At 42.8% G+C, this 26,506-nt stretch overlaps 1 protein-coding gene across 4 annotated transcripts in view; it reads right to left on the reverse strand.

The window, feature by feature from the left end:
* The window catches only part of LOC136881759 (alpha-tocopherol transfer protein-like), a 212,260-nt gene that overhangs the window by 12,833 nt on the left and 172,921 nt on the right, over positions 1–26,506 (reverse strand). For 3 of the 4 annotated variants that reach the window (XM_067154194.2, XM_067154196.2, XM_067154192.2), the window contains exons 2-4: positions 16,066–16,214; positions 7,490–7,649; positions 2,345–2,594 (exon numbers count right to left, since the gene is read on the reverse strand). In XM_067154194.2, coding sequence (XP_067010295.2) covers positions 2,345–2,594; positions 7,490–7,649; positions 16,066–16,207 — 552 coding nt within the window. In that variant the 5' untranslated portion in view covers positions 16,208–16,214. Of the gene's footprint in view, positions 1–2,344; positions 2,595–7,489; positions 7,650–16,065; positions 16,215–20,310; positions 20,384–26,506 lie in introns of those variants that run through there. The other variant, XM_067154193.2, reaches the window with a different exon arrangement.

Below are 26,506 nucleotides of genomic sequence, written 5' to 3' on the forward strand. Positions count from 1 at the left end.
ATTTATTTATTTATTTGGGAAACTAAAACAGCGAGATGCCGAATTACAAAGTTCCGCAATGAAAGGTATATTTACAGCGGAGTGGCACAACGCAAACTGAAAAAAATAAAATGAAAGAGCAACGAAGGGAAATCATCTAATGACAGTCTGGCTTCATGGCTAAATGGTTGGCATGGTGGCCTTTGGTCCATAGGTCTCCGGGTTCGATTTCTGGCCGGGTCGGGGATTTTAACCTTCATTGGTTAATTAATTTGGCACGGGGGCCGTCTTCATCATTAGAATTAATCATAGATACGGCCCCATCCTCATAGACGCGCAGGGTGCCTATACGGCGTCAGGTCGAAAGACCTGCACCAGGCCTCTTAGGAGGCCACACGCCATTATTATTATTATTATTATTATTATTATTATTATTATTATTATTATTATTATTATTATTATTATTATTATTATTTACGTAGTTATGTACGGACTTTATTTGGTATAAGTCGTGTTCGTATCACTTATTATTTTTGTGTTGTATGATTTGTCTAGTGTAACAAAACATGTGAGGTTATGTCACGATACATCTGTTGTATGTATATTAATAAGAGTTTATTTAATGTAAGAACACGTAATTAATAGTATATAATTTATTATTACCTGTAAATATGATCCAATGTTCTGTTGTGCAACACAGGCTAATAGTCCAAAACACACATCTTGTCACTGGAACTGAATAGAATGTTCTATTCGAGAAAATTCGAGAAAACATTTTGTGTCATACTTTTCTAGAAGCCTAGCCAGGCAAAGTATATAGAGACAGTCTTGGGAGTAGAGTTGAACTGTTAGCGAGACTTGTTAGCGAAAGTCGTTAGTCAAGTGATTTTGTTGTGTTGGTAGTTGGTTGACATGCTAGTGTGGTAGTCTTCTTCTTCTTCGTAGCAGTGTTTTGTTCAAGATAGCAGTTCATTAGTGTGTGTGTATATAACGTGTATATAATTTGTAAATAAAACAGTGTACACAATTGACAGCATTTCGTGTGGGCGTCTTTGTGAATACGACAATATGAAGGAAATGTGCTAGGTTAGGTTAAGTTAGGTTAGGTTAGGTTAAGGAAGAAGTGTTATGCAAAGAAAAAACGTCCAAGTTCCTGTCAGAAGATTAAGAGTTGACGAGGGTTGGAATGCGGATAAATAAAGTTCTTTGAACAAGAGAGAGGCGGGAATACGGAATGTGAAGGGGTGGATATAGGAATCTAAGTTCGGCTACTTTCCTGCGAGTAAATAACGGGCGAAGGGTTATCCAGTATATTATGATTGTTGCTCAAGTTACGACAATCAGACACTCTGGCTCTAAGAATGGCAAAGAAGAATGACTGCACGCGATCAATGTTATTCAGATTAGTGGGTGAAGAGGTAGACCAAATGAGAGACGCGAATTCAACAATATTGTTAGCATGCAAGATGCACAGTAATTTAAATAATGCAGCAGGTGTCTTACTGTTTGAACAGGCACGTCGCAGACAAGAAATTGAAACCCATGAAAAGCAGAAACTACGTCAGATCCAACCGCGTCTTCCACCCACCTTTAGATGTGACCTGTGTGGCCAGATGTTTCGTGCGAAGATTGGCTTGATCAGTCATCAGCGACATATCCACATAACCAACAGATTTTAAGAAGAATTGCAGGATAAAAACGCATTCTCGGAAACGAGTAGCGGCTGACAACGCCTATTAAGGATACTGTGTGACACCAATTAAAATTTGATTAATCTTTCGATTGACCGATCAAAATTATAATCGATCGACAGCTCTAACGATAACATATCACGAAGGCAGTTATTTATTTATCGTATAATGAATCTATGTACACACATGTATATAGTTCAGAACAAATGTGCGTAGTCACAAGTCCGTACAATACTATAACTCTAGATCTAGCATTTTGACCCAATCAACTGTTTCATCCGATGTGCGGTGAATGCCCATTAGTGTTCCTTTGAAAGCTCGAATTAGGCAGTCAGCAACAATGTGGTGGATTGGCTGAGAAGAGGCACCACAATCACAATCTGCAGAGGTAGTCGAACCCCATTTGCACAACAGATAACCACAGACAGAAGTAGAGTGTTTAAATTAAACGAGGGTTTACCTCAAGGATCAGTCCTCGCCCCCTTTCTTTTCAGTCTGTACATATACGACCTCCCAGACGCATCATCAAGAAAATTCATTTATGCTGATGACGAAGGCAGTGATAAGGCATTATTTTCTGTATCATACACGTTAGTTTTGTAACGACGCCAATAATGTAATGGTTCCAAAGTAACCAATGTTATTTTTCACCTATCATAAGTTTGAATACGTACCTGGGCGATCATGAGGAACTTCTTGAGCTGTGGGATGGTGATAGTGGAGAGGTGATTGAAGGTAAAGCCTCGCAGATCGAATACAAGCACCCAGTTACGACAAATGTCTTCAAGTAATTGGACGGCGCCCATCATCAGAACCACCTTCGTAGACTTGGAGAATTCATAATCCTTTACTTCTAAATCCATAATGTTGTACAAGAGGACCCTACTTCCTTCTGGAGTCAGTTTCGGCAAAGGATAAGCGAACCTAGAATACATGGTTTAAAACAAATCAAAGAGAAACAAATTTACAAATAACGCGAAACTGCTCCATGCAGGAGATAGGATAGTACACAATGCACTGATCACTTATAAAATACAGTGAACCCTCACTATGTCTGTAGGATTCCAGCCAGATATAGCATATATCTTAGTTTCAGGAGATCAAGTGGACGGTATCGCGTTTGACCTATCTAAGGTATTTGATAGGGTAGATCATGGGAGACTACTGGCAAAAATGGGTGCAATTGGACTAGACAAAAGGGTGACCGAATGGGTTGCTATATTTCTAGAAAATAGAACTCATACAATTAGGATAGGCGAAGCTATATCTGAACCTGTAATAATTAAGGGGGAATTCCTCAAGGCAAGTTAAGAAGTGAAATCAGGTATAAGGTTTTTTGCGGAAGGTGTCATTCTGTATAGAGTAATGAATAAGTTACAAGATTGTCGTTGTTGTTTGAGTCATCAGTCCATAGACTGGTTTGATGCAGCTCTCCATGCCACCCTATCCTGTGCTAACCTTTTCATTTCTACGTAACTATTGCATCCTACATCTGCTCTAATCTGTTTGTCATATTCATACCTTGGTCTACCCCTACCGTTCTTACCACCTACAGTTCCTTCAAAAACCAACTGAACAAGTCCTGGGTGTCTTAAGATGTGTCCTATCATTCTATCTCTTCTTCTCGTCAAATTTAGCCAAATCGATCTCCTCTCACCAATTCGATTCAGTATCTCTTCATTCGTGATTCGATCTATCCATCTCACCTTCAGCATTCTTCTGTAACACCACATTTCAAAAGCTTCTATTCTCTTTCTTTCTGAGCTACTTATCGTCCATGTTTCACTTCCATACAATGCCACGCTCCACACGAAAGTCTTCAAAAACATCTTTCTAATTCCGATATCAATGTTTGAAGTGAGCAAATTTCTTTTCTTAAGAAAGCTCTTCCTTGCTTGTGCTAGTCTGAATTTTATGTCCTCCTTCTGCCATCGTTAGTTATTTTACTACCCAAGTAACAATATTCATCTACTTCCTTTAAGACTTCTTTTCCTAATCTAATATTTCCTACATCACCTGCCTTCGTTCGACTGCACTCCATTACTTTTGTTTTGGACTTATTTATTTTCATCTTGTACTCCTTATCCAAGACTTCATCCATACCATTCAGCAACTTCTCGAGATCTTCTGCAGTCCCAGATAAAATAACAATATCATCGGCAAATCTCAAGGTTTTGATTTCCTCTCCTTGGACTGTGATTCCCTTTCCAAATTTCTCTTTGATTTCCTTTACTGCCTGTTCTATGTAAACATTGAAAAGGAGAGGGGACAAACTGCAGCCTTGCCTCACTCCTTTCTGGATTGCTGCTTCTTTTTCAAAGCCCTCGATTCTTATCACTGCAGACTGATTTTTATACAGGTTGTAGATAATTCTTCGTTCTCGGTATTTGGTCCCTATCATCTTCAGAATCATAAATAGCTTGTTCCAATCAACATTATCGAATGCCTTTTCCAGATCTACGAATGCCATGTACGTGGGCTTGTCCTTCTTAATTCGATTCTCCAAGATCAGTCGTAAAGTCAGGATTGCTTCACGTGTTCCTACATTTCTTCTGAAGCCAAATTGATCTTCTCCCAGCTCAGCTTCAACTTGTTTTTCCATTCTTCTGTAAATAATACGTGTTAAAATTTTGCAGGCATGAGATACTAAACTAATGGTGCGGTAGTTTTCACACCTGTCAGCACCGGCTTTCTTGGGAATAGGTATAACAACATTCTGCCGAAAATCGGATGGGACTTCTCCTGTCTCATACATCCTGCACACTAAATGAAATAACCTTACCATGCTGGTTTCTCCTAAGGCAGTCAGTAATTCAGAAGGAATATCATCAATTCCAGGTGCCTTGTTCCTATTTAGGTCACTCACAGCTCTGTCAAACTCTGACCTCAAAATTGGGTGTCCCATTTCATCAGCATCAACAGCCTCTTCATGTTCCAGAACCAAATTATCTACATCGTTACTTTGATACAACTGTTGGATATGTTCCTGCCATCTTTCTGCTTTGTCTTCTTTCCCTAGAAGTGGCTTTCCATCTGAGCTCTTAATATTCATGCACCTAGATTTCCTTTCTCCAAAGGTTTCCTTGATTTTCCTGTATGCAGCATCTACCTTTCCCAGGACCATACAGCCTTCGACATCCTTGCACTTCGCCTTCAGCCATTCTTCCTTAGCTACCTTGCACTTTCTATCCACTTGATTCTTTAATTGCCTGCATTCTTTTCTGCCCTCTTCATTTCTAGCATTCTTGTATTTTCGTCGTTCATCAATCAGGTCTAGTATCTCCTGAGTTATCCACTGATTCTTAGTTGATCTTTTCTTCCTTCCTAACATTTCTTCAGCAGCCCTACTGACTTCATTTTTCATGACTCTCCACTCTTCTTCTATTGTGTTTCCTTCAGCTTTTTCATTTAGTCCTTGTGCAACATGTTCCTTGAAACAATCCCTCACACTCTTTTCTTTCAACTTGTCTAGATCCCATCTTTTTGCATTCTTTCCTTTCTTCAATTTCTTCAACTTCAAATGGCATTTCATGACCAATAAGTTGTGGTCAGAGTCCACGTCTGCTCCTGGGAAAGTTTTGCAATCCAACACCTGGTTTCTGAATCTCTGCCTAATCATAATGAAGTCTATTTGATACCTTCCAGTGTCGCCAGGTCTCGTCCACGTATATAGCCGTCGTTTGTGGTGTTTGAACCAAGTATTGGCAAGGACTAAATTATGATCAGTGCAGAATTCAACCAGCCGACTTCCTCTTTCGTTCCTTTGTCCCAATCCAAATTCTCCTACTGTACTACCTTCTCTTCCTTTGCCTACCACTGCATTCCAGTCTCCCATCACAATTAGATTCTCGTCACCTTTTACATATTGCATTAAATCTTCTATCTCCTCATATATTCTTTCAATTTCTTCATCATCCGCTGAACTAGTAGGCATATAGACCTGCACTATTGTGGTGGGCATTGGTTTGGTGTCTATCTTGACGACAATAATTCTTTCACTATGGTGGTAGTAGTAGCTTATCCGCTGCCCTATTTTCTTATTCATTATTAAACCAACTCCTGCATTTCCCCTGTTTGATTTCGTGTTGATAATTCGGTAGTCGCCTGACCAAAAATCCTGTTCTTCCTGCCAACGTACTTCACTTATACCAACTACATCTAATTTTAGCCTATCCATCTCCCTTTTCAGATTCTCTAACTTACCACAACGATTCAAACTTCTAACATTCCACGCTCCGACTCGTAGAATGTCAGCATCCATGATTGATTGATTGATTGATTGATTGATTGATTGATTGATTGATTGATTGATTGATTGTTTGTATTTAATTAACTCGAAACTGGTTATTGCGTCATCGCTTATAACGACGTAGTGGATATAACGACGAAATCTAACATTCCCCTCTGAATCCTATATAAACACTGTATTTGAAAAATCGCTCATTACGACATATCGAAGAAGACAGCTTATATTTTTCATCACATTTTCTGAGAAATGCAATGGTAATAACGTTCAATGTTGATTTTTGTTCGTTACGCGTTTTGAGGTTGCTGACAACAACGTAAAGCTTATTTTCAAACTTGTAGAGGTGTGACAAACGGTTATTTGTGTGTAACTGCTACATGTGTCACTGCTACAATGAAGTAACTGTGAAATGTAAATGTTAGAAATAACGTCGAACGTTACTCATGTTTTATTGTTCCCAGCCTGGTCACGGCTTCAAGCTTGTCTGTGTTGCGAAGTCCCATTCATTCACTCGCACATGCGCGCACGCATCACTACACTGTTGAAAGTCGGTGCAGCAAAACACGCATTCCTATTTGCTATAAAGTTAACAAGAGGCAGACAACGGATGAAATGAGAAGACAGCATAGCATATTTTCTGAAATCTAGAGGAGTGAGTTTGACAATGCCCCGATCAAGAATAGAAGACAAGAAAACATGATGGACGATCTGTCTGCCAAACCCCGACACAAACCAGTACAAGAGGATCGATTGAGTAAAATGAAGTAATGTTATGATATGTTATCTATAATATCAATATGGACAGGTACCATACTAATTTATTTATGATACAAGAAATATTATACGGGTGAAACTTATAATAATATTATAATGTAGATATTCCTGCGCGATGTCTGAGTCAACGATTACCCCTGAACAGTTGAATATGTCGTAACAGTTTACACTTTAGTTAGCAGATGACAGCAGCAACTTAAACAAATACACTGTATTAATATTATACACTATAGTATATTTGACTTCAAGCAATCTCCTACGAAAGCGATCTTACTTGGAAGACATGCGTACATGTGAACTCTGAAGGTCACATTCTGTGTCTGTAAGCTGCTACTAGTGACAGTTGCCATGTCCCAGTTATTGTTTTCACTAGTACGTTATTCTGTTGTCGTTACTCGGTAACCTGTTATTTTTGTCCTCGTTACATATGTAACAGTGAAGTTCTCCCCGGAATAATGATGTACCCCACAAATGAGTCATTTTTCACAAGAGAGGATAATTATTTTTCGGGTTTATTTCATGCTGTTGTCATCTTGAAAAATCGGAGTATCGACACCATACTCATCATTCATTTATGTAAAGTCTATTGCCTCGCTATCTTCTTGAATACATTGGAAATCAAGTTACATTTTCTTACGTCGCGCGCGATCATTGCCACACCCAAAACATTCACGATCGTGTAGACGACGTAGATAACTCCAGAATTTTTGTTTTTTGTCTTTTTTGATCGTCATAGAGTACGGAAAAGTAAGCCACAACATAATCATGACTCTAGACAATAAAATTGTTTCTTACTCACTGTTTGGTGAAGATTTCATGCAGCTCGGGGTCCAGCGGGTCTCTCTTTTCAAAAAACTCCGGCGCTAGTCCTTTTACAGTATAACACAAATCTATAGAGTGTTTCACTTTCTCCACGCTGTTCTTGCGGGCAATTAGTGAACTTCTGATCCATCGTTCATCTGAAATTGAAGCCAAAATTTAAAATTATTAATTTTCTTGTTTTTGTTGCTGTTACATACTCACGCGACTGCCATCTCTCTCTCTCTCCCTCCCTCTCTCTCTCCATCTCTCATTCTCTCCCTCTCCCCCCCTCTCTCTCTATCTCCCTCTCTCTCTCCCTCTCTCTCCCTCTCTCTCTCTCTCTCCCGCCCCCTCTCCCTCACTCTCCCTCTCTCTCACTCTCTCTCTCCCTCTCGCTCTCCCTCCCTCTCTCTCTCTCTCTCTCTCTCTCTCTCTCTCTCTCTGGTAGCACACGTCAGTATCTCCAGTATCTCCCCGAAGAAATGAATGAGTCAGGCCGGGGAGCTCTCAGCCGGCGAGAGGGTTTGTGACAGCGTTTTACTTATTTTATTTGTTATTCTTTTTAATTTGATTTACGTCACCCCGACCGTTGCCTATGAGATATTATACAAGGCCGGGACATAGCTACTAATTTTCCGCTGAAAAAGAATGGCCCGACCGTGTTCACGGTTTCGGCCGCCAGGTGTCAGGTTTCTGTTCTGCTTTTGGCGGACTTTAACATTGTGATGAACGGAGTAATTTATTGTGATGTTGTGTTCATTTTATGCAATTTATTGTGAGTATTGTTTCTGTCGGTGAGTGTCCGTGAGGTTGAAAACCATGCTGCACTAATGAGTACCTCTATGTACTTCGGATACCGCTAAAAAGCAAGAAAATGTGCCGTTCCATAATTTTCCTTCGCAGTGCGGTTTAAGAGAGAAATGCAGACAAGGTATTTCGAGGCACGAGTATGTAGCTTGCATTTTAATACATCAGATTTCAGTATAAGCATATCAATCAAGCGAATTCTTACCATGAAGTTCCTTCTGTTTTTAGTGTATGTCCTTTTCACAAACATTTAAGTGTCAAACGCAGGAAGCTCTCAGAAATGACGTATTGCCATCGAAATTTAGTAAAATGTCTGATTCAGATAACGATGAACATACCATATCTTCCACACATAACTGTTCTACGTCAACCACAAACAAAAAAGAAGTACCTACCCTACAAGTCTCGTTTCTATGTCAAGGAAAGGCTACGATTATCTATGTTAAATATATATATATATATATATATATATATATATATATATATATATATATATATTATACAGTACATTGATGAGATTTCATATGCCAGATTACGTAAAACAGTTCTTATATTGAGAAGTAGGACATGGTAATGAAATCAGAAAAAAGATTTAAGGTATCTGAACTTGACCAAAAAGAAAACCAAATTGAAGATAATGGTACAAATGATCATTTAGGAGCTTTATTCCTGTTACAACAAATTGAATCTTACGGGAATAAAAAGTGAAATACGGAGAAACGACGCTAAGAATTTGCTTCCTCTAGCATAGGAAAGCACCTACCGGCTACGGATTTGCGATCCTTGCACTGCCTAACTGTACAACATCAGAAGATTCTGAAAAATTACATAGGATTTTCTAATGGCGAAACGGGCATAACATCGCTCTCCAAACAGCGGCTTCAATACGAATGTCGCAACATCAGATGTGTGGAAGAAAAGATAGGATCGCTGATAATTTATAAGAAGGCGATTAAACCCAAAGTTATTTATGACCGCAATCTCGGTCAATTTATCGGATACACTGAGGCAGAATTAGAGAAAACGGGAAAAAGTGGCAAACTCGCTAACAGACTTCTCTGCTTCTTTCGTGAATTACTTATTTCGTTTAAGCAAAGTATAAAAAATACGTTGTAGAAAGTAAGTCATACAACTGCACTTGGTCTATTTTTTATCTCACATCTGTTTGGTGTCTTCTGAAATTACTAGTTTTAATGAATTTTTATAGCTTTTCGTACTCGAACGTGTTGCAATGAGCGGACGAGACAGCTCAGTAAAGAGAACTCTAGTGGCGCTTGTCTGAAGTATCTCGAGGCCGAATCTAGTGTGCTGTATTTCCCGGTCTTAAGTATCTCGTATCTCGTAGGCACCGCCCCGATACAGATAAGTTTCATAGCGACCATGGGATAGCATGGGAAACGACTGTGACCTTAAGTGGGGACCTACACCTTTTAACATAGAAAAATTGGAGTGCAATAAACTTTTTTTTCCGCAGCAATAGTAATGAATACTAAAAGGAAACTTAGTATGACACACACATTAATCTTTCATAATATGCCTACATATTTATAAATCATATAAACTTAAGCCAATTTACATAATTAATTATTCAAAATGTCCCTTACAAGTAAGAAGGTTACAGGAACTAAGTGGACAAAAGAGAGAAAGCTGGCTCACAGTCATCAAATGAAGGAGTATTGGAAGAAGAAGCAAGCAACAACTTTACCGAAGACTAAATACGATCACCGTGGTCCTCAGTAGGCCTAAATGACAAAAAAAAAGAATTATTCAAAATGACGGTGTATCATGGCCCCTATTTTGCCGTTTCCCTGATAATTTCCAAACACATGAATATTTTTATATGATTCTTTTTGTTGCCATTAATGCTTTCACGACCCGTACTTATAGACATGATACTGTATAGACTTTTGGGCTTATACCGCGTCAAGAAAATAAGGTGAAATTCTTAACGTTTCGCAGAAAACTGTGCTCTGCGTCCTCAGAAGAAATCTCGACTGACCACGAGAAAGGCTTCTTAAACAATGATACATTGAAATTTGGACGTTATAATAGAAGTGGAAATGGTACATTCATTCGCCACCAGATGGCTTCCAGGACGTGGCACAACGCTAGCGTTCGAAGCGGAAGCTGACCGAACCATCACAATCAGACTAAGCGGTTCACATAACGTGTTTGCGTAACATATGACATAGACAGGTGTATGGTATAGACACAAGCCTGAATTGAAACATCTGGCGACGAGGAATTTTCCAAATTCGTACGTTAGAAGATGTTTCTTTTAAATGTAGCCAATAAAGCTAGCTCAATAATTCTAGTATATCTTGTTCTTTTCTGTGAAATCTACATGCATGCATAATTCCATTTTAATATATTTAAAACTTTCATAGATATCAGGGAAACGGTTCTGAAAAACAAAAGTTACAGGAAATGAGCAACAAACTTAACAATAAAGGGTTTGCTTGGGTGACAGCACTTCATGATTTTGGTCATAACTCCGAAAATATTGGAGATACTAACAAAAATTTTGCACTGTTATAAAGAGAAAAGTTCAATATTAAATTAAACATATATATTGAATAATCACGTGTCTGGTCGGTCAAAGGTGTTGGTCCCCCCTCAAGTAAGGTACAGCCCCAGCATTTGCCTGGTATGAAATTGGAAAACACAGAAAACCATCTTCATCATACAGTGGGGTTCGAACCCACTATCTGACAGCTACGTGACTCAAAGCAGGCAGTCACTTCATGGTATATCTGGCTTCTATTGTGCTTTTCGTCAGGTGTCTCCGTGGACCTTCTGGAGGGCGAAACTAAAACGTCTGTACTCCGGCCAAACCGCGAAGTTTCTAGTGCTTCGTCATCAGGTATATAAAAGCAGGTTCGTCGCGAATAAGGACGAGTAGTGCTAGAAAGCAGGAATGGTTGGTGGTGAGTTGAGTTCTGCTGCCGAGTGAGTTGATTGTAGATACAACCTCTACTCGTTAGGGTTACCTTTTACCTATCATTCATGGCTATTAATTAAAACTGAAACACTCTACTTCCACAAGCACTGTCCTATAAGGAACAAAATAAGTCACATCACCTTATAACTTATTTAGTGCAACCAATACAAAATGAAAGCCAAATACTATGCGACGGCTATGAGTGAAGGTTGTAGTAAGTGTGGTAGTTCCTGTTTGAGCAGCGATGGGCTGCGAGCTCCGGATGACGTTCAAGCAGTTGGGTGTGACGTAGGCTGGCACGTAACGCCATCCTGTGTGTGTAAACCTATATATATGGAAACACGCAGCAGAAGTTCAAACTGCCATCCCAACTCTATCTTCCCCCCCCCCCATCTCCCTCTTCTACACCCTTATCTCCATCCACCTAGACCACTCTTGCAGCAGCCGCCCACCCGCCCAAGCAGACCCCAGACCCTCACACTCCCAACACTCCCAAACTGCTCCTCTCGGACCAAGAGTAAACCTAAACCCAAAAGCAGAAGTAACAAACCTGCTTCCAAGTCTCGCCCTCCCCCCAAGACACCTACACAGAATCGACTCCACACCCTTCCACATCCCTCACTTGTAATCCAATGCTATAATTGCCTCATACTAAACCACACAGCTGCCACCTGCAAGAACGCCGCCCGCTGCAACAGATGTGGAGGTCCCCACCGCCTCTCTTACTGCACGGTACAAAGGGACTAGGCCAAGTGCGCTAACTGCAACGCTAGCCACGTCGCTTCGTTTCGCGGTTGCCCATTTATTAAAAAGGCAATTAAAGCACATTACAAGCAAGCCAAGCATCTCAACTCCCGCAACCCACCACCCCCGCTCCTAAATCTTAACATCCTACCACCCATCAGTAAAACTCAGCTCTCCCCCACCCCTCCCAGCAACTCAGTCTGGACTCCTCTTCTCTACTCCGACTAACACTACATTTACTCTCCCCCCAAGCACCCCTTTTACCTCCAGCCATGCCTGACAAACAACCCATTATCCACTAATTCCCATCAAGTAACCAACCTCCGAGGTAACCTCCCTCCTGTTAAAGCCCTATCAGACACTCCTTCCATTATCCTCCCTTCTTCTTCTGTATGTTCTTCACTCCGCCATTTCTATAATAGTTAAGCAGCATTGGGCATGGCTAGCACTTGGATGGGTGACCATTCGCCTTCCATTTGCTTTACTAACCAACGTAATAAGATACCACGAATTCCAAATTATACATCCCTCAACGGGAAACTATGACACCCTTGGGCTTGTACCTAGGCCATCTATCACCCCTTGGGGTGCAGGTCACACTCTGACCAGCGCGATATCTTACAAGGTACCACCACCACCCAAATCATCCAGTTCATTCATTACCTGTCGAAAGCAGCACTCAAGATCGAATAGGTCGAAGGGCTAAAACTGCACAAAGGATCTGGGCTCCGCCCACATATCCATTGTGACGCGTGGTCTGTCAGGGTCGGTAGATGCAGAGTGGGTCTCAGCCTTCAAGTGGCCACGGCTGGTCCGTGGTCCAACAGCTTTGCACTCTGACCGGCCAACCAAGCAGAAGAGGGGTGGCCACGGCCCTACCGTGGCTCCACGCCTCTGCTTTCGGGAGACGGGACAGAGCTGGACTTCACTCCTGGCCCCAACCGTCGGCTGTCCTGAGAATGGTTTTCTGTGGTTTTCCATTCTCCTGCACTAAGGCGAATGCGAGGACAGTTCCTAGTGTAGGCCACGGTCGCCAACTCCCTCACCTCCTCCGTGCATCTCCTTCACCGTAACAAATCTCCCGGCCTGAGAGACGGCGTTACCGTTTAAGAGGCCCGCCTCCCCCTTCAGGGGAGGAATGAAGACGTTTTAGTAGTAGTAGTAGCAGGGACAGCACATCGCCTTACCGAGGCTAATGGGCATGCTGGTCCAGCGACACCCTGACATTTGACGCCGGACACGACGATTTATGGTCGAGTAAAAATGTGTACCAGCTACGTGGACGGAGTTTGGTTGTCGTGGGGGTTTCACTCCGGGACATAGTATTGGAGTATTGGAGTATAATCTATTGGTGGACTTACAGGACTTGGTTTGTCATATATTTCTGCGCTTAGACTGCTTGTCTTTTGGAAAGTTTTCCTTTTAGACTAAAAAGTTATCTTTCGACTAAAGCTGAATGTTAGTGCTTACCTTGTCGGGCTCTTGTATAAGAATACACTTATGTTCCTTTTCGTTCGGATTGTGTATAAGTTAATTCCATCACAAAGATTCTTATTATAAGTTAAGGTTAAAGTGATTTGTCCATTGGAAGAAGTGTAACGTGATTGTATCAGATTGTTTACTATTCAGTAAACGTTTGTAGTTGAACTGTAGTACACAACTGTTAAGGAAGTGATTTGCTATCCCTATCCACTGTTTCTATCTATAGTGCTTAGTCGAGCAGCTCGTCTCCTTACCCCCAAGTCTTCCCAGCCCAAAGGCTTTTTTTTTGATTGACCAGAGTGCAGACCCCCACTCCTCGATTTGGAGCAATAGCGCTGTCTCTCTCTTTCCCCACGCCTGTCTCGCTCGCTCCCCCCTGTCTCCCTCTTCCTCACTTACTCCGTAGCGCTCCGAGCCGAGTTGAGCCGAGCGGGACCGATGCACTGTGCACAGGAACTCTGCGCCGCTGTCTGCCCGCGTGAGATTTTGGGCGTTTGAGAGGACATGAATTACAGTATAGTTCCAGTCTATGGGACCAGGATTACTTGACACGAAAACTGGAAGCGATACAAAGGGAAGCAGTCCTCTTTGATCTGGGTGGTTTCCGACAAAAGAGAAGCGTTACGAACATGTTGCAAACTTTGGGATCAGGCGAGTTGGCCATGTAGTTAGGGGCGCGTGGCTGTGAGCTTGAATCCGGAAGATAGTGGGTTCGAATCCCACTGTCGGCAGCCCTGAAGATGGTTTTCCGTGGTTTCCCATGTTCACACCAGGTAAATGTTGGGGTTGTACCGTAATTAAGGCTACGGCCGCTTCCTTCCCACTCCTAGCCCTTCCTTATCCCATCGTCGCCATAAGAACTATATGTGTCGGTGCAACATAAAGCAAATTGTAAAAAAAGAAAAAAAAGCTTTTGGGCTGGGAAGACTTGCAGGTAAGGAGATGAGCTGCTCGACTAAGCAGTATGTATATTTCGAGCTGCCAGCGGAGAGATGGCTGTCAGTGATATTGGTAGAAGTATTTAAAGATAATAATCATACGCTCGCCTCTGTGGTGTAGTGTGATTTGCTCCCACCCGCGGAGAACCGAGTTCGATTCCCGGCTTTACCACGAAATTTGAAAAGTCGTACGCGAGCTGGAACGGCGTCCACTGAGCCTCGGGAGGTCAACTTAGTAGAGTGGGGTTCGATTCCCACCTCAGCCATCCTCGAAGTGGTTTTCGGTGTGGTTTCCCACTTCTCCTCCAGTCAAATGCCGGGATGGTACCTAACTTAAGGCCACGGCTACTTCCTTCCCTCTTCCTTGTCTATCCCTTCCAATCTTCAACACCCCCCCCCCCTACCTCCCACCCGCCACAAGACTGTTCACCATAGCAGGTGAGGTCGCCTGGGTCAGTCACTGGCCCTCCTCTCCAGTTGTATTCTCCCGACCCAAAGTTCATGCTCCAAGACACTACCTTTGAGGCGGTACAGGAGGGATCCCTCGCGTCCGAGAGAAAAACCAACCCTCGAGAGTTAACGGATAAATAAAGAAAGAAGGTAATATGAGGATAAAGTTGAAATTGAACAGGAAAAATCGGGGCAAATATTTGTTTATGTCAAGAGAAATTTGGGATTGGAATAATTGACAAAGGGAGATGTCAAATAAATTTGTAACTTCTTTGAAATTATGTAAGAAAAGATTGGATAAACAGCTGATAGGAAATCTGCCACCTAGGCGACTGCCCTAAATAGAGATCAGAAGTGATTGAGTGTTGCAGTGTATAACTGTTTTTGTTCTTCCCCTGAAGGGGGAGGCGGGCCTCTTAGACGGTAAAGCAGTCTCTCAGGCCGGGAGATTTGTCACGGTGAAGGAGATGCTCGGAGAAGGTGAGGGGGTTGGAGGCCGTGGCCACTTGAGGGCCGAGACCCACTCTGCATCCACAGATTTATATGATATTTTACGCTGTCGGAGGTTTATTATCTCCGTGTGTTAAACGATGACAAGTGCTGAAAACAAAGTTGTCCATAGCGAAGGGCGAGAGATTGCAACAACCCTCTCATATTCGCCCTGCTCTCTCTGTCATGCCAGCTGATGGAACTACGTAGCGGTTATATCGCTTGGCTTCCAGGATTTTACATCAACTTCTCAATAGTTCACAGCGAGCGGCTGCCTCTGTAAACATTCCCAAATTCCCGAAACCGTTAATTTTTCTCAAAACTGGCGAAGAATTTATTTTCCCACCGATACATAGATACCCTTATATCGAGCGGAGTGGCCACGTGTGTTAACGCGCTACGGCAATGGAGGCAAGCTTTGCATTCAGAGGACACTTGGGTTCGAACCTCAACGCCGGCTGTTTTGAAAATGGTTTCCTATAGTTTCCCAGTTTCACTTCAGTGCAAATATTGGGACAGTTCCTATTCATAACCCTAAGCCGATTCCTTTCACCTTTTAGCTCAATTTCATTTCATTCTTCATTAACTGCTCAACTGAGGTTGATATCAGGAAAAGTATCCTGCCTTAAAAACATACCATATACATTCATCTCACCTCATCCCAGACCCTGTATCAAGAAAGGGGACTAAATTGGAGACATGCACACATGGTAACCAACTTACCAATCCCGTCCGGTAGATGAGGCTGCTGTGATATCCAGTCCATGAGATACTTCACATCTCGCTCTAGACTTTCAGGGGTCATGTTCAGCTGGTTGTAGATATAGGTCAATTGTTCCTCTGTAGGTGGTTCGAGCACCGACATCTTGGCTCTGAAATGATAAGAAATGAACGTTACAATTCAGCATTTCTGCACCGCTAAGCAACAATTAACATATAGGCCGTTCCCTCCAAAAATGAACTATACTCAACAACGACAAGAGTAGTCTTCGGCTTAAAAGCGGCTAGTTTTACTAGCCTTGCAGTCTTCATTTTGGAAGTGTAGGATCTGGTCTCCAACGTCGGCTGTCCTGAGAATGGTTTTACTCGATTTGCAACTCTTCATTTTGGAAGTGGAGAAGCTGCTGCTCAACGTCGGCTGTCCTGAGAATGGTTTTACTAGCCTTGCACCTCTTCATTTTGGATGTGGAGAAGCTGCTGCTCAACGTCGGCTGTCCTGAGAATGGTTTTACTAGACTTCCAGCTCTTCATTTTGGAAGTGGAGGATGTGGTCTCCAACGTCGGCTGTCCTGAGAATGGTTTTACTCGATTTGCAACTCTTCATTTTGGAAGTTGAGGAGCTGCTGCTCAACGTCAGCTATCCTGAGAATGGTTTTACTAGCCTTGCAGCTCTTCATTCTGGAGGCGGAGGAGCTGGTCACCAATGTTTTCTGTCCTGAGAATGGTTTTACTAGCCTTGTAGCTCTTCATTCTGGAGGCGGAGGAGCTGGTCACCAGTGTTGTCTGTCCTGAGAATGGTTTTCCTAGTCTTGTAGCTCTTCATTCTGGGAGCGGAGGAACTGGTCCCCAACGTCGACAGTCCTGAGAATGGTTTTCCATTCTTCTGCACTAAGGCGAATGCTGGGACGGTTCCTATTGTAGGCAATGTCCGCCAACCCCGTCATCTTCTCTGCAAATAGCTTATCAATACAAACCTCTCTGGCTTTAGAGACGGCGTTACCGTCGAAGAGGCCCGCCGTACCACCCTAGTACGGAATGTTAGATTTTACCCCCACCCCCAGTTGTCACGTACTAAAAGCAACTACGGGCCATAATGCACCGTACAAGGAATATTTAAAATGACTGTCATTCAAAACCGGATAAGTTTTAAAGATGGAAGTAAATAAATGTATCAATCACGGAAGTTTTCATTTCACTTTGACCGTAGCGAACTCGTCGATCAGATCTTCATAGTTCTAATATGTCACTTCCTATTCGATGTCATCACGATTCAACTGTCTCATATTTGGGAGAAGCACTCCGTTTCTCTAAAGCTTAAAATGTGGCTAGTCTAAATACTAGCAGTCTTAATCTGCGGTTCTCAAACCTGGACCTGAATCTGCCACCTGGGCAATTCCCTTAAATGCAGATCAGTGGTGATTGATTGATTGATTGATTGATTGATTGATTGATTGATTGATTTTTTTGCTATTTGCTTTACGTCGCACCGACACAGATTGGTCTTATGGCGACGATGGGATAGGAAAGGCCTAGGAATTGGAAGGAAGCGGCCGTGGCCTTAATTAAAGGAACAGCCCCGGCATTTGCCTGGTGTGAAAATGGGAAACCACGGAAAAGCATCTTCAGGGCTGCCGACAGCTAGTAGACTATAACCGGCTAACCAAAGTAATAGAAAGTAACTAATTATGAAGAAATATGAGGAAATTGTTACAAAAAATGTTGCACCTAGAGGTAAAAAAATAGTTTTGAGCATCTCCTAAAAAGGTATCATGTGAATGAGCTTGTTTCGCTTTGTAGTAGTGTTCTACAGAGTGATCCAAAAGTATGTTAACAATTGACGAGGCAATACTTCGTGGAATATTGGAGCTAGAGAGATAAGCATTGCCACACATGATTGGCATGGCATAGGGTTTTATTGATACCATCAACGAATGCACAAACAGGCCAACAGATGGCGCTGGACAGCAACACGTCAGTGATGCCGCATGAGATCCGTGAACGCTATAAAAGGAGCTGTCGTGAGAGAGAGAGAGAGAGAGAGCGTCCGTTGGTAGATGCAGAGTGGGTCTCGGCCCACAAATGGCCACAGATGGACCGTGGTCCAACAGCTCTGCACTCTGACCGGCCAACCGAGCAGAGGAGGGGTAGCCACGGCTCTACCGTGACTCTACGCTTCTGTATTCGGGAGACGGGAAAGGGCTGGACCTCACGGCTGGTTCCCACCGTCGGCTGTCCTGGGAATGGTTTTCCATTCTCCTGCCCTAAGTCTAATGCCGCCTACCCCTCACCTTCTCCGTGTATCCCCTTCACCGTAACATATCTCTCGGTCTGAGAGGGCCTCACCGTTTAAGAGGCCCACCTCCTCCTTCAGGGGAGAAATTAAATCGTTTAGTAGTAGAGAGAGCGTCAGATGTGTCTGCAATTACGGCATGTCTTGCTTGGCCTCCACGGTCCCCCGACCTCAATCCGTGTGATTATTGGTTGTGGAGTTACCTGAAGTCGTATGTCTACAGCGATCGTCCGACGTCAGAGACAACATCTGAGGGCAATTTCTCAGCATACCTACGGATATGCTGTACAGTGCTGTTCACAACATTGTCCCTCGATACAGATATTGTTGATGAATGGCGGCCGACATGTTGAGCATGCGTTGTAAAGAACACTGTCTTTGTTAAAGCTCGATTGTTATGCTAATTATTGCTTGTGCATGGTATGAAGCGCCATCTGTTGGTCGTTTTGTGTACTTTATTTTGGTGTCAGCAAAACCCCATGTCATGCCAATCATGTGTGTCAATTATTACCACTCTACCTCCAATATTCCGTGAAGTAATAGAAAGTAAATAACTTTGAAAGTACGCCTCTGTGGTGTAGTGGTTAGAGTGATTAGCTGCCACCCCCGGAGGCCCGGGTTCGATTCCCGGCTCGGCCACGAAATTTGAAAAATGCTATTAGGGTTGGAATGGGGTCCACTCAGCCTTGGGAGGTCAACTGAGTAGAAGTGGGTTCGATTCCCACCTCAGCCATCCTCGAAGTGGTTTTCCGTGGTTTCCCCACTTCTCCTCCAGGCAAAAGCTGGGATGGTACCTAACTTAAGGCCACGGCCGCTTCATTGCCTCTTCCTTGTCTATTCCTTTCAATCTTCGAATCCCCCTCTCCCACTAAAGCCCCTGTTCAGCATAGCAGGTGAGGCCGCCTGGGCGAGGTAATGGTCCTCCGTCCCAGTTTTATCCCCTGACCACCGGGCGAGTTGGCCGCGCGCGTAGAGGCGCGCAGTCGCCAGCGGGATACAGGAGAGCGTATCTATACGACGCCACAGAAGATGACTACCGCAGCAGCAGTAGTCGAAACGTCTGGGAGAAGCGAGAGGAGTGGACCACGGCATAATAGCCGGGAAGATTTTTATTATATTGACACCGGCCGTGAAAGCCTTCATACTTTAATTTATTACTTCATAAAAATGACACTGCGCTTCGCACAATCGGCATAAGTGCATGACTGATTCACATGTGTGGAACAGGAGTTCATACTATTTTCGGAAGGCTTAACAGAGGTCGATCATCTCACTCACATACTTCCTGTGAGAGAACAGAGATGTGCAATTTTTAGCCTTGTAACCTCGAATGTGAACAGTCGGGTTTTGAGACAATAAGTGTTATAATTAGAGCCAGGAATTTTATGCATTAATGTGTTAGAATGCAAACTTATTGAAGCGAGAAGCAAGTATAATCTACCTTCACAACGACTATGCTATGGGGTTTGCATAAATATTAGGGGTACGGCCCATCAGAGCCCCTATAGTTTATGTTACTCTTTCTACATAATGGAAGAGCGGGTGGCCGACATTTCCTAATAACCAAATTAGTTTGCAATCTAACCTATTACTGCATGAAAATCCGGACTTTAGTTATAATATATACCATAGTACTCTTGTATTGCACACGACATGTAGAATAAGCAGTATTAACCAATTACATCTCCTGATTTTTCCTGATTTTCATATCAATTTCTCCTGAATTTTGGTTTTGTAAACTGGGCACGTATGTAACTCAATACTTAACTTTTCTTCACCTTCTGGAGGAATTTCAACATTATTATTATTATTATTATTATTATTATTATTACACGAATGGTTGTGTTTCATTCACCTTACGTAAAGAATATTCCCACGCTTCGCTACTGAACATAATTGTGTTCTCGTGAAAGAAGAGAATCATCCATTACTGACAAGATATGTGCGAGATGACTTACCTCTTTGCGATGATACTGCGACACTAAACTGCAACAACGCTCACGCATAAACCGAGAGAATGTTGCAAATGATGCAAAAGAGAAACATTCAATTAAACATATGATGCAGATAGTCTGGGGTGGTTCCAAGGCGAACGGCTGTTACAAGGTGTACAACTTTGCTTACGCAGTTTTGTTCCCAACATTGGAGGCTTTACTGAAACAGATTACTTACACATGTATCATTCAAAATAGTGTCCATCGCTGGCCACGACTTTTTCCCATCTCTGGGGCAGTGTTCGAATCCCGTGTCGAAAAAATTGTTCATCTTTCCAAGCGATTCACGAATCGATCCAATTTGTGACTTCTTCATGAGATCGGAAATGTCGGTCAGCCAGGCCATTGGTCATTGATCGAAACAGGTGATAATCAGAGGGAGCAATGTCTGTAGAATACGTCCCATTTTAACATTCCCAGGTATGTTTTGACCTCTTTTGCAACGTGGGGTCGAGCGCGTTGTCGTGTTACAAAATCACTTTATCGTGCCACTCGCTGCCAGCCCTGTCCTGTCTCTTGAATGCAGAGGCGTAGAGCCACGGTAGAGCCGTGGCCAGTTGAGGGCCGAGACAGACTCTGCATCTACCGACCACAATGGTATTGTTAATCGCAGTTCTTCTAAATCAGGGGTTTCCAACTGGCGGCCCACGGGTCGCATGTAGCCCGCGAAGCCATTTTTGTGGCCCGCAAGAGTACTGTAAGGAATAATGTGAAGAAAAGTCACAAAAATATTTATTAGCTCGTTCAAAAACGTATTAATTTGTATACACCTTATAGACCCAAGTCAGAAGTAATTATTCTTTAACACTAGTTCCTCTTTTCAAGTATTCACTTGTTCTCAACAGATTATTTTTGATTTTAAAACATTTAAAATCCAAATTTCAAGTAATAATGTTATTATTTTTGCGCCTCACTGACTACTTTTGATGGTTTTTCGGAGACGCCCAGGTGTCGAAATTTTGTCCCACCGGAGTTCTTTGACGTTCCAGTAAATCTACCAACACGAGGCTGACGTATATGAGCACCTTCAAATACCACCGGGCTGAGCCAGAATCGAACCTGCCAACTTGGGGTCAGAAGGCCAGCGCCTTAACCGTCTGAGTCACTCAGCCCGGGTCAAAATCACACTTTTATCCAACTTTAAAACAATGTTTTAAGCAATTAAAATGATCAAACTGTCATTTCATTTGAACTATGCATATTATGGTGCTTCTGTACTATTTGCAGAATTTTACGAAATTTGGCCTATTGAAGTGCGGCTCGCGAACATGACTAAGGTTTCCAAAATGGCCGTCGAGCCCTTACAAATTGGAAACCCCTGTTCTAAATAGAACGGTTGTCTTGTGAGCTCGTAGGTTAGCCTCGAAGGAGCGTTTCTTGCCAAGCAGGTACATTTTTAAGATACGTGGCCTTCACTCTTTCTAGTGCAGCTAGGTTATCCTTCGATAGGTGCTCGCAGGTCATGTCTAAGGCTTGTTTCACACCTACCTGGCTGCCGGGTAACCAGTAGCCGCCTCCGGCGAGAATGGGAATCCTTTTCACATACACCCGGCAAGAACACGGGAGCAGTTGTGTACACAACGCGGGTTGGAATGGATCACAATAAATCACTAGCGTTTGTGGTCTTGTATAGGCGTTTGCAGAAAAGGAGAAAAAAATAGACTGCTATGGGTGCATCCAGTCAATATGAGAAGAGACGAGGTTGGGGCATTCTGTCCGGCTCCATGGCTAAATGGTTAGCGTGCTGATCTTTGGTCACGGGGGTTCCGGGTTCGATTCCCGGCAGGGCCGGGAATTTTGTAACCTTAATTGGTTAATTTCGCTGGCACGGGGGCTGGGTGTATGTGTTGTCTTCATCATCATTTCATCCTCATTACGACGCGCAGGTCACCTACGGGTGTCAAATAAAAAGACCTGCATCTGGCGAGCCGAACATGTCCTCGGACACTCCCGGCACTAAAAGCCATACGCCATTTCCATTTTTGGGGCATTCTTTATACTTTTTGAAGACTTAAGAAGTGACAGCGACAAATTTTTCAACTATTTTAGGATGAGTGTGCAAACTTTCTGTGTCAATTTCCGCCATGGGGCCGATGACCTTCGATGTTAGGCCCCTTTAAACAACAAGCATCATCATCATCAATTTCCGCCATAAGAACAAATACGTAATACACTAGAGCGAAAAAACAAGGAAACACAACACTCGAGAAGACTGTAGACAGCTGCCGTGCTCTTGTAGTAGGAAGCCGGCAGGCCCCACTGTACGGGCCGGCTGCCGGGTGCCGTGCTCTTGTAGTAGGAAGCCGGCAGCCCCCACTGTACGGGCCGGCTGTCGGGTGCCGTGCTCTTGTAGTAGGAAGCCGGCAGCCCCCACTGTACGGGCCGGCTGCCGGGTGCCGTGCTCTTGTAGTAGGAAGCCGGCAGCCCCCACTGTACGGGCCGGCTGTCGGGTGCCGTGCTCTTGTAGTAGGAAGCCGGCAGACCCCACTGTACGGGCCGGCTGCCGGGTGCCGTGCTCTTGTAGTAGGAAGCCGGCAGGCCCCACTGTACGGGCCGGCTGCCGGGCGAACAAAACCAGATTGAGAGGGTAGTGGGGGCTGTGAATCAGTGGATGTTGACACATGTAGCCAGCACGGCAGCTGTCTACAGTCTTCTCGAGTGTTGCGTTTCCTTGTTTTTACGCTCTAGTGTATTACGTATTTGTTCTTATGGCGGAAATTGACACAGAAAGTTTGCACACTCATCCTAAAATAGTTGAAAAATTTGTCGCTGTCATTTCTTAAGTCTTCAAAAAGTATAAAGAATGCCCCAACCTCGTCTCTTCTCATATTGACTGGATGCACCCACAGTAGTCTATTTTTTTCTCCTTTTCTTCAAACGCCTATACAAGACCATAAACGTTAGTAATTTATTGCGATCCATTCCAACCCGCGATGTGTACACAACTGCTGCCGTGTTCTTGGCGGGTATATGTGAAAAGGATTCTCATTCTTGCCGGAGCCGGCTACTGGTTACCCGACAGCCGAGTAGGTGTGAAACAAGCCTAAGACGTATGTCATGATGGGGTCTGTTTGTCCGTAGACTTTTTTTTTTCCTCTTAGCAGCATGTAAGTTATTAAAAACGCTCTGTCATCTGTTGAATATCTTCGGAAGTTGGTAAAGTTTAGAGAATCAAAGAGTATCAACAAGGGAATAGTAATCTTCCTTCATCACAGGGAGTGTATACCCTCTTTTTGTTAGTGTTAGTCGCTTAGCAACCTGCTCAGTTCAGAATGTATTGCGGGTTAGAGTAATCCTTCGCCTGCAATTATTGGAGTGATCATTTAATGATTACTCAAAGTTGGCTGAACTTAGAGACCTACCAATGTCTCGTGATTCACCGGCAGGTAACTCCGGAGAGAGTAAGACAGAGAATAAGAGAATAGGTCCAGTAGAACGGACGGACGGATTTGCCAAAACTGTTTTTAGTAAACTCTTTTAATATATTGGTAATATAATAATAATAATAATAATAATAATAATAATAATAATAATAATAATAATAATAATAATAATAATAATAATAATGGCGTGTGGCCTCTGGACAGGCCTGGTGCAGGTCTTTCGAGTTGACGCCGTATGGGCGACCTGCGCGTCTATGTGGATGGAGCCCTATCTAAGATGAAATATAATGCTGGAAACGTCACGAACATTCAGTCCTGGAGCCTTAGGAAGCACCTAATGAAAGTTAAAATCTCCGACCCGACCGGGAATCGAATTCGGGATTCCTTGAACCAAAGGCCAGCGTGCTAACTTTTTTTTTTTTTTTTTTTTTTTTTTGCTATTTGCTTTACGTCGCATCGACACAGATAGGTCTGATGGCGACGATGGGATAGGAAAGGCCTAGGAATTGGAAGGAAGCGGCCGTAGCCTTAATTAAGGTACAGCCCCGGCATTTGCCTGGTGTGAAAATGGGAAACCACGGAAAACCATCTTCAGGGGTGCCGACAGTGGGGTTCGAACCCACTATCTCCCGATTACTGGATATTGGCCACACTTAAGCGACTGCAGCTATCGAGCTCGGTTGCTAACCATTTAGCCATGGAGCTGAACATTGAGGAAGTGAAAGGTTATCGTCCGACACATGACACTTTCAAACTTCGCGGGCCTCTTTAGATTTTTTCTTTTCTGCAGTGGTTGGTAACGAAATCTCTGCCTCTTCATTGGTAGGAATGACGTCCTAATCTTCGATATCAGGACCAATGCCCGTCATCCTTGACAGAAGCAATGAATAATAGCGCCTGGGCCATTAATTTAGGTTATGTAAGTAAATATACTTCTAGGGGCGGGTGGGTTGGTCCCTGGCAGGCGTAATGTGCACATCTCTCCTCCAGAATCACAGGGTTATGTTATAATCCTTGCGGGACAGACTATATTTCTACCTGACGGAGTACCATGACACTATTTTGCCGCTTCCCTTACAATTTGCGAGTTGGCTGTGCGGTTAGGGGCGCACAGCAGTGAGCTTGCATCCGGGAGATAGTGGGTTCGAATCCCACTGTCGGCAGCCCTTAAAATTGTTTTCCTTGGTTTCTCATTATCATACCAGACACATTGTATGTTAATGAAGGCCACGGCTGATTCCTTCCCACTCCTAGGCATTTCGTATTCCATCGTCGCCATAAGACCTATCTGTGTCGGTGCGACGTAAAGCAAAATTTAAAGAAAGAGGTTATTTTTTATTATAATTAGTAATGCTACAGCTACAACATATACTAGAATCAGTAAAGTTCATTAAGTATAAATATTTTTTATGAAGTTATTTTCAAGTACCGCTAGTTAATTTTTTTCATCAATCTTCTTTGATGTTTTATTTAAAACTTAACCAATGAAGATAGCTCAATACTTTTAGTATATCTCATTCTTCTCTATGAAATACAATCATGCAAAATTTCATCTTAATATCTTAACCATGAAGGTGAACCTAAAACTTGCAGGTATGACATTTCTAGCAAGAACAACATGAACTGGTTTGTGCGACTATCGGCTATAACGACCTTGCCTGGCAGCCCCGTTGGGGCAGTCATAACAGATTTGTACTGTAGTTTTAATTTGATGGGATTGTTTTTGTAAACTTTAATGTGCTGCTTAAGTTTGTCGTATCATTTTTTTTCGGGGAGGGTGTACGAGCCTCTCTAACTCCCCCTCCTCTGGGTACTGCCTTGATTGAGCGTAATAATAAAACCTTTAAACTTGAAGCATCTCTGGTGAATGTAGCAGCTGAAAAGTGTCGTGCCTTTATTCATTGCGTGGTGGCGAAAGAGCTGCGTTTCTGGGAATTGGACGATCTGTGCGATATGTCTCTCGACCGTCTTGTCATTAATCCGAATGATTAAATGGATTTTCACGAGAGTTTAATCCTGATGTAAACAAATAGGTGGAGCACCTTGGCTTTGCACGTGGCCATATACGTATATAGAGACGGTCGATACATCACAGCCTGCTACTTTGTCACCCATATATACAGTATATCAGATACGCTGTCAATGAAGTATCTGTGACAAAATGTCGTGGCGATATTAAAGGTGTTAAATCATACATTTTTCCATAGTGTATTTATGAGCGCAGTAGACAGAATACTCATCTAGCAACTCTATATGCCAATAGCTAGCTCATGCTTCATACCTAGCGCGAATCGAACAGATCAGTCCTCAGCTGGCAAATGAGACATGTTTGAATACGTAATATTTTTTCGAGAAGTACTTGTCCGATTTTCAAAATAATCACGGCGCTGAATGTGTTATGTTTGTAGATTTAAGGCTATGTGTACAACAAAATAGTGTGGTACCGTTTAAAATAAGCGAAGTTAGTACCATTATCCCAGAAAATATTAACTTTATGACACAGGACTTTAAGTCCGATTATTAGCCCTTTTGTACCATTACTGAAAGTGAAAACAAAATGTCAATATCTTTAACCGTTCACGAGTTACTTGAGGTGGACAACTTTGTTGAATAACCCTGTATATGGGAGGAATCCTTGTATTTCATTCATAAATGTATTATTTTTTTGTCATTTTACTTTTAAACCTACATTAACTAGTGTAAATAATTGGTATCCCGGAGACACGACACGGGTAATCACATTCCGCTTGTTAATTTATTGCGCATCATATTAATAA

Source organism: Anabrus simplex, chromosome 10 (genome assembly GCF_040414725.1).
Source record: "Anabrus simplex isolate iqAnaSimp1 chromosome 10, ASM4041472v1, whole genome shotgun sequence".
NCBI lineage: Eukaryota > Metazoa > Arthropoda > Insecta > Orthoptera > Tettigoniidae > Anabrus > Anabrus simplex.